Source organism: Petaurus breviceps, unplaced genomic scaffold (assembly GCF_028583685.1).
Source record: "Petaurus breviceps papuanus isolate PSGF00001 unplaced genomic scaffold, PetGlider_PUasm1.0 90925, whole genome shotgun sequence".
NCBI classification, from domain to species: Eukaryota; Metazoa; Chordata; class Mammalia; order Diprotodontia; family Petauridae; genus Petaurus; species Petaurus breviceps.
The window spans coordinates 10478982-10493399 of NW_027187380.1; the positions used below are offsets into that span (position 1 = coordinate 10478982).

A 14418-nucleotide genomic window follows, 5' to 3' on the forward strand; every position below is an offset into this window, starting at 1 on the left:
GGAGGACCTGAGTTCAAATCCGGCCGGCCTCAGACACTTAACACAAAAAGTAGCCATGCGACCTTGGGCAAGTCACTTAACCCCAATTGCCCTACCCTCCCCCCTCCAAAAAGCAAAAAAAATTTTTTTAATTAAAAAGCCACAGTAGTAGGTACACAAACACAAAGGTTAGACAGAAGCAACCAGAACCAACGACATTCTAATAAATAAGCATACAATCTTTAATGCACCAGACAAAGTAATTAAACCAGTGCTGGCCACTGTTAAATCATCTTCAGGACTGATCCATTTCCTCACCACCATTCCCATTCTCCTTTATGAAACATCCTTATTGAGTGGTTCACCACTATTCACTTTTTCCCAGCAGTCCAACAAAATGCCCATCTCATCCCAGGGCGAACTCCAAATTACCTTCTTTTAACGTCCATTTAGTTGAGCCCGTCCTCTTGCTCACAGCATGCAGACTTCCATCCAAAGTTGAAACAAACAACAGGGTCTCAGGAAGGGTCACAGTGCTGGTACTTCCAAAACTCTGAAAGGGCAAGGAGAAAACATTTCATAAGCCCCCTTCTTCATTTTGGTTCATCATAAAGTCACAGCCCCCTTCCCCCCGCCATGCTAAAACTAAAAGATGACCAATTTAATGATAGACAAACTCCTTCTACAACACTTAGCACAGGTTTCCTGCACATAGTAGGTACTTAATAAATGTTTAGTGACTGACAGATAGGGAAATGAAGAACCTTTCAAACACTCCATGAACATATGAAATCGGGTTGACAAAGTGGTGCCACTGGAGTGGGGAAACTGAGATAGCCACAGAAGGGGAAAAAAGGTTCTCAGTTTCTCTAAATTTCCCCTTCTCTTTATGGGTTACCTTCTTAGTTAAAAGGGGATCATCTTGCAATGGCCACAGAATTCAAGAATCTATTCGTTTAGCAAGTATTTGCTAGAAACCTATTCTCTGCAAAGCACTCTGCTAAGCTCTGAACCATAACCTTAAAAACAAGAAAGGAAGATGAGAGGGAAGGGGAAAAGCATTTATTTAGCACCGATTATGTTCCAGGCCCTGGGCTCAGTGCTTTCCAAATGTTTTCTCATTTATTCCTCACAAAAGCCCTCTGAGGTGGTGTTATTATCCCCATTTTACAGTTGAGAAAACTAAGGCAAACAGAAGTTAAGTGACTGGCCCAGTTAGTAAGTGTCTGAAGCTGGATTTGAACTCAGGTCTTCCTGACTCTAGGCCCAGCACTCTATCCAGTGCACAGTCTAGCTGCCTCATGGAAACCTCAGAAATATGGTTTTAAATGGATTAATTCAAATACACAAGATTACAAAGGAAATTAGATATATCACAACGACCAATTGTCCAGTGTATCTACACATACTAGAAAGAGGAAGATAAATTTTTTTATTTCAAAGTAAAATTATAATACATATTTGTAATTATTTGTTTTTACAGGTACATTTGCAAAGGACTTATGAAGGAAGATGCTATCTACCTCCAGAGAAAAAAACTGATAAATTAAAGTATGCATGGTATGATTTTACACACACATGCACACACTCACACATGCACACACACACGCACACACATCTCTGTATCTAACAGTGGCCTTCTCTAGGGCAGTTGGGGAGGGACAGTGACAGTTTGGAACTTAAAATGTAACAAAAAAATAAATTAAATTAAATTTTTAAAAGTACACTTGCACAAATAGGTGAAGTTATGGCAAATTATAGAAAAATAGTAAAAAAATTTTAATTCTTTTAAAAATTCTTGTGAAAATTGAGACAACTGACATACTTGGTCCTTCTAATACTATATCTTATGTGCAAAGTAAGTATTTTGCATGTGGGGTATGCTACTATGGGGGGATGCTACATAGAGAAGGCCCTTCAACACCCAGACCCAGGTTTTTCTTTTCCATGAAGTCTAAACTCATCCTCCCCCAACCCCCCAGATCTTGATAGTTTCAAGTGATTGCTCCATCCTTGAAAATCTCATAGTTCTTTGTTTTACTGTTAACAGTTACTATATGTCTTATCCCCCCATTAGCCTGTAAGACCTGTGTCTGATTTCATCTTTCTATCTCCTTCAGGGCCTGGCACAGTGACCAACACAGAGAAGGCATTTAATATGCATTTAATTTGAATCTAGACCCAAGAATAAATGAGCCTTCAACATCCATTTACATTATTTTAATTAATTAGACGCTAGTAAATGGTCTCATCACAAGTCAAAACCTAAAAATGGTTTGTCATTTTAAAATGGCACCTGCATCATGCTACTGTTGGTAAGGAAACAAGAAACTCCTGCTAAGACTGAGAGATTCTGAAACGACAGGCTGGGAATTATCTATGGTTGGCTGGTGAAATGAAATGAAACACTCATCCCCTTAGCCAAGGTGGTTTTCTCAACTGTCAAAAAAGAAAAAGAAAAAAAAAAAGCTGTTTCAACAGATAAAATGGAGATTAAGTAACTCAGAGCAAGCCTAGATGATGATTCAACATGATGTCCTTGGTGACATTAGAAACCACATCACAACTGGCAGCTTCTCTTATCCTTTTAACCTTTTCTAGTGTTCCAAAACCTGGGAAGGTACAAGGAATTATGAGACGGCACTAGAAGGTCAGTAAGACATTTTCTGTCTTTACTTAAAAAAAAAAAAAGGTTAAATAACCATCAGGAAGACTGGCACAGTTAAGAAGAACAATGTATAAACTCTTGGGGAAAAGGGATGTACCTGCTTGACCTTTCAGGTATGGATCAATGTACTCAATTGAATTTGGATGTAGAGAAATGAACACTAGATGTGAAATCCAAGGTCCCAGGTTCAAAACTGGATCTGTACTACTAATCACACCTCTGTGTTGTCTATTAAATGAGGGGTTTGGACTAGGTGGCTGATGTCTACACTTCCTGCTAGGCCTTGGCTCTATGACTTACCTATGCCTCATGAGGGTTATATTACTTTATCATAAAATAGGACTTTGGTCATTGACATTGGTAGACATATTGCTCTCCAGATGACATTGACATAGCAACCAATCAATAAACATTTTTGAAGAACCTACTGTGTGCCAGATACTGGCTTGACATGTATGTAAATGTAAATGACTAATAGAACGCTCTGCCTGTTAATCTTTTGGTAGCTGGAAGTTTGAATTCTGATTCATCCTCTTCAATAGGCAGGGCATATGAAGAATTGCCAATCCTGCCATGTTGGGTAGTAGTTTCCAGGAGATAGTTACAATATCACTATGACAGATGTAGGAGGGAAAATAGGGGAAAGGTAGGGCCAGGAAATCAGGCTTAGCCTAAAATTTCCCCAAGAGAAAAAACTTAATTAGAATCTTCATGGAAGTGAGGACATCACCACATTAAGCATTACCTCCTACCAAATGAATGTGGCATAGTGCAAAGAGGGCATTTGGAGTCAGGGAACCTGAGTTCACTTACTATCTACTATTACTACTACCACTAGCCCTTAATCCTTCAATGTTCTCATCTGTAAAATGAGGAAATTGGCCCAAGTGGTCTTCAAGAGCAATTCTAGCTAAATCTATGGGGCTATGGATGGATACCCCCAAACCCATCAAATCGTCTCAAACAATGGAGGTACATAGGATGGTTCCCAGAATCAGGGTCAGAGATGAGGAAGATGGATGATTCCACAAGACACTAGTGCTACAGTGACAGGCAAATGACCTCCACGGTATCAGAAGTGAAGAAAGCTCTACTTACTCTAACAAATTCTGAAAAGCTACCAGGCAAGAGAGTGTAATAGAAAGAAAACAAAATTTGGGATCAAGGGACTCAGATTCAAGTATAAGACTGATTACTTACTAGCTATGTGATCCCCAGGCAATTATCTTAATCTTTCTGAACCTCAGTTTTTCTCATCTGTCAAATGGGTATACTACCAATTGCCAGGATGCTATGAATGTAGCCTTTGTGAACTTTAAAAGAGCGCCATTAATTACCACCACCATTTTTGTACAAAGATCCTTCACAGCCTATTGACTTCAAATCCAGGATTGGTCTCTAGAGGGTTTACCCTGCGTATAATCTAGTGCTTAACACAGCAGCACATAGTATGTGCTTAATGTTTAGTGACTGACTTCCAGGGGCTTTACCATCTCATTTCATTTACCCTTTTAATTTAGATGCCATTAAACAATCTTTAGGGTAACTGCAAACTACTCCCTTCCATCACTACCCAGATATCACCCTCAGCAGAATGAAATTTGTTTGAGGACAGGGATTATTTAGTTTTTCTTTGTATCCCTAACACCTAGCATAGTACCCTGGTATACAGTAGGAGTATAATAAATGCCTGCTGGATTATATTCACTTGTACTGATGATTAAATGACAAAGCATGGCAAGTTTACCTGTTCTCTGATAGTCTTGGATGACCTTCTCATCTACTAGTTTACTCTTATATAGCCTGCTGAATTCCAGTAAAGGGGGAAAAAAATCTATGATACTATAATCCTATGAATATTTCCTAAAAGGACTTCAATGATGACTCAATGAGAAGAGACATGAATTTAAATCTGACCTCTGACAACTTACTAGCTGTGTGACCTGGGAAAACCACTTGACTTCTCTCAGACTCCATTTTCTCATCTGTTAAATGGGGATAATAATAACATCTACCTTCCAGGGCTGTTGTAACAATAAAATGAGATAATATTTGTAAAGTGCATTGTAATTCTTAAAGTGCTATATAAATAATAGCTGTTATGGTTATTTCATATTCTCTATAAAACATTTTTCTTTTTTTTTTTTAAAGCAATTGGGGTTAAGTAACTTGCTAAAGGTTACTCGGCGAGTTATTTCTGTGTGTGGTGCTAAGTATCTGAGCCCAGATTTGATCCCCAGGTCATCCCAACACTGGGACCGGTGTTCTTACTCGCTGAGCCACCTGGCCTCCCCTAAGCAATTGGGGTTAAGTGACTTGCCCAAGGTCACACGGATAGTTTAAAACTTTTTCTTTTTTTTTTTTTAAAGAAAGAACACTGGACTGGGAGGCAGAGCTCTACTTATTCTATCTCCCCTCTCTAAGTCTGAATTTCTTTCTTTCCTCTTTCTTTTCTTCTTTCTTTCTTCCTTTTTTGTAAAATGCAAGGGGTGTCTTAGATGGCTTCTAAGATCCTTTTCCAGCTCTAAAAAATCCTGTGATTCTGGGACTTCCCAATGCTTAGTATAGTGCCATTGGTCTACTAGTGAAATCTGTGGCTTACACCTAATAAGCCTGGCTAATGCACATTCACAAGATTAAAAGGGAGAGGAAAGGCCAAATAGATAGGCTGCGACTGTCTCATTTTGAGTCACCCTCAAATCCTTGGATAAACAAATATGGCAAAGGTTTCCTCTAGGATTCAATCTCATCCTTCAGGACTTTCACAGAAGCCCTGCCTTTTCCATAGAAATAGAATTCTTCATTTTTGCCCTAAATTCTGGGAAACAGCTACCATGGCAATTGCGTAATACAAACAGGTCGATAGTCAGCTAATAGAACCAGTCCAGGTGTTTTGGATTTGGGCCAATGTTAAGCTCACCAGTGAGATCAATATTCCTTTCCATTTTTCATGATACCCACAAGAAACAGAGTCAAAGGAACAGGGCTTAGCCAAAGCCTTTGGATCTGCCAATTAAGAGGCTGTTGGGGGCTTTGCAGAGAGCAGCTTCAGTTGAGTAATATGGATGGAAACCAGACTGCAAGGGACTGAGATCTAAGAGCGAGGGCAAAAAGTAGAGGTTGTTTTTCCCAGGAGTTTGGCTATTGAAAGGGAGGAGAGGGGGCAGCCAGGCAGCACAGCGAGTAAGAGCACTGGCCCCAGAGTGGGGATGACCTGGGATCGAATCCCGGCTCAGACACTTAACACCCACCCAGAAACACCTGGCCATGTAAGTTTGAACAAGTTACTTAACCCCAACTGCTTAGGGGTGGCCAGGTGGCTCAGTAAGAGCACCGGCCCCAGAGTCAGGAGAACCTGGGATCAGTTCCAGCCTCCAATACTTAACACCCACACAAAATAACTGGCTGTGTAACCTTGGGCAAGTTACTTAACTCCAACTGCTTTAAAAAAAAAGAGAGAGAGAAGGGTCACCTCTTCATCAGAGAGTAGAGCAAAAGAGGAGATAATGAATGATGATGGTGTCGGGGGATTTTTAAAAGCAAAAAGGGAGAGAAGAGGGATATCATTGTTAATGGTCTTATTTTCTCAGTAAGTCTGAGATGGGGTCCTCTGGAGGTAGGACTGGGAAGAGAGCTAGAGGAGGTTGATTTTGTTTTTTTTTTTTTTTAGCAATCGGTGTTAAGTAACTTGCTCAAGGTTACATGGCCAGGTGTTTCTGGCTGGGTGCTAAGTGTCTGAGCCTGGATTCGATCCCCAGGTCATCCTGACACTGGAGCCAGTGCTCTTACTCACTGTGCTACCTGGCCACCTCAAGAGGAGATTTTTGAGAAGACATTTAAAGTGTTCTCTATTGAGGAGTATGATAGAGAAGAATTAAGGAGTAAAAGGACTTCCCTGTGGCAGTAAAGACCAGGTTGAGATTAGATAATTTAAAATCTGAAGTGCGCCTACTGAGCAAGGTTGTGTGATTTCCTTTTGTGCAGTTCAGCAGCATGTGAGAAGGAACAGTTTATGACCTTGGGAAAGCCACTTCTAAGCATCAGTTTTTTAATTTGTACAATGGTAAGTAAGGTAAGGGGGGAAGAGGAAAGGGGAATGGGCGCTAAAGTAATTTCCAGCTCTAAATCCCATAATCCTATCACCTCCGTCATTCTCCTCTGGACACACTTCAATTTGTCAAGGTTCCTTCTAAAATTCATTCACATACATTTATGCATTTGTTGATCCATTTGATTCAGTGCACAGAAATGAACACAATATTGTGGATGGTATCCAACCTCCCTTGTTCAGAATGTCGCCATCCCATTAAGGTAGCCTAAAACTCCATTAGTATTTGTGACTGCAAGAAACATGACAGAGTGAGGGTCATATATATATTCCAATTTTTTTTAATAAAATAATTTTTTAAAATATCTGTTTCTTGTTCCTTAATCCCTTAATCTGTTTCACTGACTTCCAACTGGCCTACCCATTCAAAATTTTGGGCCTTCTCTCATCATGAGGCAGCTAGTGGTACAATGGACACAGCATTAGGCCTCAAGTTATAAAGACCTGAGTTCAAATGTAGCCTCAGACGCTTAGAAGCTGTGTGACCACAGGCAAGTTACTTAATCTTGTTGTTTGGGGTTTTTTGGAGGGCAATTGGGGTTAAGTGACTTGCCCAAGGTCACATGGCTTGGTTTTGTGTGTAAGTGTCTGAGGCCACATTTGAACTCAGGTCCTCCTGACTCCAGGGCCGGTGCTCTATTCACTGCGCCACCTAGCCACCCCAAGTTACTTAATCTGTTTGCCTCAGTTTCCTCATCTGTAAAATGGGGATAATAATAGTACCTACCTCCCAGGATTGTTGTGAGGATCAAATCAGTTAAAATTATGAGGTGTTTAGCACACATAGTAGTGCTATTATAAAGGGGTTGGGTTTTTTGTTTTTTGTCTAAAGAACCATTTAGCTTTAGAATCAGCAAAACACCAGTCATCAGAAAACCACCATATGTTTCCTTCTCACTAACAGAACTACTAGCCCTCTTTGCAGGAAAGTCAACAAAGATGTCAGCTGACTGTGAAGTTTGCTCTGGACCAAAGCCACCAGTTGCAAAGAGGAAAAGGTCAAGCTTTAACTGGTTTCCAAACCAGGGAAAGTTTAACTTACATCTTTGTTGATTTTGGTCTGGTATAATTAACTACCTCCCAAAACAGGTACAACACTAGAATTTGGCTGGCTCATTTTTCATTTTCATTTGTTAATGAAGTTGGTTTCAAGTAGTAAAGTCAAACTCAAAAAGAAACTGGATTCCTGCTGGCTGAATTAACTTAGACAACCACAAATGAACATTATGTATACTCTATAATATTTTAATTTATTTTGTTAAACACTTCCCAATTATATTCTTAATCAGGTTCTAGGATTTTTGCTAGAAGCTTGTGGCCAGCTGGTTGAGAGTTTGCCACCTCTGGGAAACAGCTGTTTTCAGAATGTTTGGTCTCTTTACATTCTTAAAAATTATTGAGGACCGCAAGTAAGAGCACCAGCTCCAGTGTTGAGAAGACCTGGAGAATCCCGGGCTCAGACACTTAGCACCCAGTCAGAAACACCTGGCCATGTAACCTTGAGCAAGTTACTTAACCCCAATTGCTTAGGGGCGGCCAGGTGGCTCAGCGAGTAAGAGCACCGGCTCCAGTGTCGGGATGACCTGGGGGTTTGAATCCGGGTTCAGACACTTAGCACCCACCCAGAAACACCTGGCCATGTAACCTTGAGCAAGTTACTTAACCCCAATTGCTTAGGGGAAGCCAGGTGGCTCAGCGAGTAAGAGCACTGGCTCCAGTGTTGGGATGACCTGGGGATCAAATCCCGGGCTCAGATACTCAGCACCACACCCAGAAATAACTGGCCATGTAACCTTGAGCAAGTTACTTAACCCCGATTGCTTAAAAATAAAAAAAAAATTATTGAGGACCTAAAAGAACTTTTGTTTATGTGGGTTATATTCATCAATATTTACTACATTAGGAATTTAAACTGATAGAACAATTTTTAAATATTAATTCATTAAAATACCAAATAAACACATTATATGTTAACACAAATACTATTTTTAAGAAAAATAACTTTATTTTCAAAATAATTAGTGAGAAGAATTACATTGTTTTACATAGTGTTGCAAAGCTCTTTAATATCTGGCTTGATTCTTCTGCTGGCTTCTGCATTCAATTCTGTTTTATGTTTTCTTAGCTGAAAAAAATTCAGGCTCACATAGATATGTAATTGGAAAGGGGAGTACTAAATAAGGTAACTAACCTTAGTTTAACTATGAAAAAAAAGTAAGAAAAAAAAGGGTACCTTATCAGTACCAGATCTCAAATCATACCAAGAAATACAAGTCATAAAAATTATTTGTTACTGGTTAAAAAATAGAAAAGTTAATCAGTGCAACAGATGAGGCATATAATGCTTACAAGCAATCCAAAATAGCAGCATAATAGTCTTAGATACCCAAGGACTCCAACTAAGGATTTGCTATTTGACAAAAACTGGTAGGAAAACTGAAAACAATTTGACATTAGTTAGGTTGATCTCAACATCTAATACCATACACCCTAATAAACTATAAGTGGTCATGTGACATAGATATAAACAGTCATATCATAAGCAAATTCAAGGATTAGAAAAGGAGACAACTTTCACAGCTATGGAAAGGAGATTTCTTGCCCAAATAAGGGATAGAAAGGAGCACAGGAGATAAAGTGGGCAATTCTGATTACATAAAATTAAACAAGTTTGGCACAAACAATAACAAAACAGGTTTAGAACAGAAGCAGTGAACTGAGGGGGGAAAATCTTTGCAGTAAATTTCTTTGATAAAGCAGTATAGGGAATTGATACAAATATGTGAGTAAGTTATCCCCCCAATAGGTAAGTGGTCAAAGAATATGAACAAGAAAGAAGAAATGCAAGCTATCAGCCAACACTAAGGAAGCATGCACCAAATCATCAGTAAGTAGAAAAATGCAAACTAAAATAACACTGAGTTTCTACCTCACATCCATAATTTTGGCAAAGATGACCAAAAAAGGAAAATGGAAATTGTTGGCAGGGCTGTGGGAGAACAAGCACACCATTGTATCACTGGTGGAGCTGTGAGTTTATCTACATATTCTTTTTTTTTTTGGAGGGGAAAGGGCAGGGCAATTGGGGTTAAGTGACTTGCCCAAGGTCACAAGGCTAGTAAGTGTTAAGTGTCTGAGGCTGGATTTGAACTCAGGTCCTCCTGACTCCAGGGCCGGTGCTCTATTCACTGCACCACCTACTAGCTGCTCCTTATCTAAATATTCTAAAAAGCAATATGTAAACAAACTGACTTTGATTCACTAGTTCTACTACTAGGCATATTCTAACATGATCAAAGACAGAGAAAAAGGACCTAGATGCACAAAAATGTTGGTAGGAACATTTTTGGTTGTACACAAAATAAATATCCATCAACTGGGCAATGGCTAAACAAATTATGGCATAGGAATGTAACAGAATATTGCTGTGGCCTAAGAAAAGTGCTAATAAGAAAATTTACAGAGCATCATAATATGTAAGAGCTTTACATATATCATCTCACATAATCCTCATTTAAATGTCAAAAGGGATCTATTCAAACCTAAAAGAACATTGAAAGAACTACTGCAGAGTAAGTGAACAGAATTTGGAGAACAATTTATACAATAAATAAAATACCATAAAGGAAAACAACTGTGAAAGACTTAAGGACTGGATCAATGCAATACCTAATCAGGACTATAGAAGGCTAATGAAGCATACTTTTCACCTCTAGGTAGAGAGGTAATGAACCTGAGGTACAGAATGAGACATATAGATTCAGACACTAAAGAATGTATATATTTGATTTTTTTTTTTGCTCACTCGTTTGTTTTGGAGGGGAGGGGAGAAGATAGATGATAGCAATACCCCATCCCTACACCCCAAAAAAGGAAAAAAAGAACATCCAAATGGAATCAAAGAAAGCAGGAGGCTCAGAAAGAACAAAGATTGGCAGGGTGATATGGGAACTAACATGGCAAAGCTAAAATAGACCTTTTTTTAAAAAACAAGCTAATTGCAGTAGAGATTCATGGTTTCATATGCAGTCCCCTTTTGTCAGTCTTTAAATGGAGAATATCTGTGTTTATTGATATCTGTCAAGTTCATAATAAAAAGGGAAATTTTTAAATGAAAATTCTTTCTCTTTATGCAGAAAGACCCATTCACAATAATTTTTGAGGATTAAGTAGGAAGACCTTGTACTGGCCAACTTTCCCTATTTCAGCCAAACTGGTTCTTGAGCCCCCAGGGCTAAGTGTATACATTTCTCCCAGTGTCACTAACATAGTTACTGGGGGGTGGGGGTATTTTCTAGCATTAAAGATCTCTCAATAAAAAGCAAAGGCCTTAAAAGGTTTTAAATATGGGCAAGATGGCAAGTTATTTCTCCTTTCTGGGTTTGCTTCTTGATTTGAAAAATGAGATTGAAATGGATGATCCATCTAGGTCCCTCTAGCTCTGAATTCTATAATTCTAATGAAAGATAGGGTTTGATAGCTTCTCTGTGCAAAGTGGCAGAGAACTACAGGTTTGGATGGCATGGGATTGCATACCTTGTCAAACAAAGTCATTGAATTTTTTACTTAACTAGTTTTTGTTTTGTTGTTTTTTGTTACAAGTGGGAATGGGGGTGGTGACAGATTTATGTGTCCAAAAATGACTATGATATTTTTAAAAATCAATGGTAGCCATCTAACTTCTTTTTACAGAAAAGTGGTACTGGCCTTAGTGAGACCCAAAATTCTTCCTGTTTAAATTCTCAGAGCATCAGTACCTTGTTAAATTAGACATAAAACATCTGATCCAACCATCTCTCTACAATATGCTACAGTCAACATACTATCCCTGAGTTAAAAAAAAGCCAAATGCTCCAGTTTACACTGAACTATCTACAAACACAGTCAGGTTCACATTAATCACTGTCCTCATGTGCAATATGTCACCAAGCCTTATTCTGTAGGTTAAACACTATGAGATAAACCTTAGACTGAGACGACTGTACTGACTTGCTCTCCAGAGCCCACCTGTTTAAAGTATAATAATGGTTATCTTTTCTATCAAGAGGGAAAGGAAGGGTGCAGACATTTATGAGCTATCAGGCACTATGCTACATGCATACAATAGCAAGCTGATGGTCTTTGTCTCCCCCATAGCCACAACACCCCCTTCACCCAAAGCCATACCCATTCCATCTCTTCTCATGATTATATTCCCATCCTTACCCCTTCTGCTTTGGAGGAGGTCTCTCAGGAGGGTTATAATCTAAACTCAACCTGGATACAGCAGGAACACTACCTCATGTATCTGCATCATACCTCCCCCTTCCCCGCCTGCCCCCCCATCACCTCATGGCTGCAACCTCAGCTGATTCTATTCCTTGTGGATCACCAAGGGCCATCCCAGTGGATGACAAGACCCACCTCCACCCTTTTCATTTTCAGTGGGACAAAGTCAACTGCACAGAATAAGGAGACAAGGATGAGCTGCAATCTGCCTCACAGGTCTCATCCCACTATCCTTCCCCCCAACACACACCCCTCTTTTGAACTTCCCTATTACTGTGTCCAGGACACCACCATCCTCCCAGTCATCAAGCATCATGACCTTGGTATCATCTTCAACTTCTTACTATCCCCTCACCCCAAATATCGAAGCAGTCGCTAATCTTGTTTCTACTTTCCACAAAAGCCTTTGCACCTACCTGTCCCCATCTCTCTACTCAGAAGTTCAGACCTTCATTATCTTTTGTCTGGGACACTATTGACTCTAAGATGAAATATTATTTCATCTCTATCTCATTCTTGTAAAATTTTTATTGTTATGCTTTCTAAAATATTTATTATATAAAATTAATTCATATAAATAATGAGTAAAAATGTTCTCCTGATAGTCATAGACAATCAAAGTGGTTTGGAAACCACTGCCTAAGGCAACTACTAGCCCAATCTATTTTACAGATGTGTAAACCAAGGCTCACAGAGTCCTATTCAATATCACATAGGTAGCTCATAGCAGTCAGGCCTAAAAAGAAAAAATCTCCTCTCTAATAATCTATGGCTTGTTTCATTAATAAGACACTACCTCCCTACTGTGTTGGTATAGAATGGAAGTTACTAATGCCAAACCAACCCGTCTGTGACTTATAAGTAGATCATCAGTTCCTTGAGGGCAGAGACTGTCTTTTGCCTCTTTCTGTATCCCCAGCACTTAGCACACTAGGTGCTTTAAACATATTTACTGAATTGAGTTTAAGTCCTTGGGAGTTGACTGGGACCCCATGAAGTTAAGTGATTTACCTAGCAAGTGTCAGAGCCTGGACTTGAACCTGGGTCTTGGTTCTGAGCCCAGTACTCTATCCACTTAGCCATGTTGTTTCCCTATTATAATGGATAATGCCTCTGGAATAATAGGGTCAAAACACAAAAAGTCTTCATCAATCCCAAGTAGATTCACAGATTTTGAATGATTGTTCTCACTCAAGAGTGGCCTTATGTGGGTTGGATTCGATGGCCACTAAGGTCCTTCTAACTACCGAATTCTGGAATTCTATGATTCTTTCAGATAATACTAAAATTCAAAATCTTATGACTTCTCCAAAGACACGGATGATACCAATGGACATTCATGAAGAGAGGGACATTTTAAAAGGTGTTTGGGACAGAAATCTGAGCTACAACTTGGGACTTTAGAAAACGGAAAAGACATAGGAAAATAGATCTAAGCGGAGCGAGAAGAGATTTCAACGGTGATCTAGTCCAGTCCCTCACTTTACAAATGGAGAAACTAAGACTCACACAGATGAAGTGACTTGCACATTACAGTGAGAATCAGAGGTAAGACCTGAACACAAGCCTTCTGATTCCTGAGCCAGTCTTCTGTCTACTTTAATCAAAATTTTAAAACAAAAACAAACCAAAAAAACCCTAAACCCCCTCCCACAATGCATGCTGAGCTCCCCAAGTCATGACAGTAAAAGTGTTTGATGGTGAAGATGGCAACACCAGCTGCCAATTTCTTTGATGAAAGCAGGTCAGTCTTTTGATGATTGTGCCAGGCTGACGCACATTACCAAACAGTGCAGAACAATAGATTCTGAACTGCAAGGTCCACTTCAATGACAAACTGCAGCCTGACTTAGATTTATTGCAGCAGGATGACACATGGCTTCCTGAAGGAAGACCAGGCAGCTTGCAACAAGAAGGGAGAGATAATCAAGTCAGAATACTGGCTTGTTTCGAATGATTGCAGCCTCCTCCTCTAACTTAAAAAAAAAAAAAACTTACAAAGAAGCCTTTAAAAAATGAAGTATTTTTTAAAAATCCATAGATAAGAACAGATGGAAGTTCAGAAGGGGACACAGACAAGGAGAGCAGCTTTGTTACTGCTGTCAAAGTTTAATAAGTGCTTGAAAAAACAAACTATTTGACAGAAGTGTACAGTTTCACCTGCAATCCCTTTTTCTGTTTTCTGTGTATTGAAAGGTTCACATCTGTTATTTGCTAAGTTGCTAATGGAAAAAAAAAAGCAAATGTATGTATATATGTAAAATATATGTACATATAGTATATACACATACATACACACATATAAATCCTGGGGCTGGTAGGTAACACAATGGGTTGAGTGCCAGGCCTGAAGTCAGGAAGACTCATCTTCCTGAGTTTAAAGCTGGCCTCAAAC

General features: G+C 39.3%; 1 protein-coding gene across 2 annotated transcripts in view; it reads right to left on the minus strand.

Moving 5' to 3' along the window:
• The window catches only part of ERN1 (endoplasmic reticulum to nucleus signaling 1), a 138043-nt gene that overhangs the window by 99116 nt on the left and 24509 nt on the right, over nucleotides 1-14418 (minus strand). For both annotated transcript variants that reach the window (XM_069076285.1, XM_069076286.1), the window contains exon 2: nucleotides 412-532. In XM_069076285.1, the coding sequence (XP_068932386.1) occupies nucleotides 412-532 (121 nt within the window). The remainder of the gene's footprint in view (nucleotides 1-411; nucleotides 533-14418) is intronic.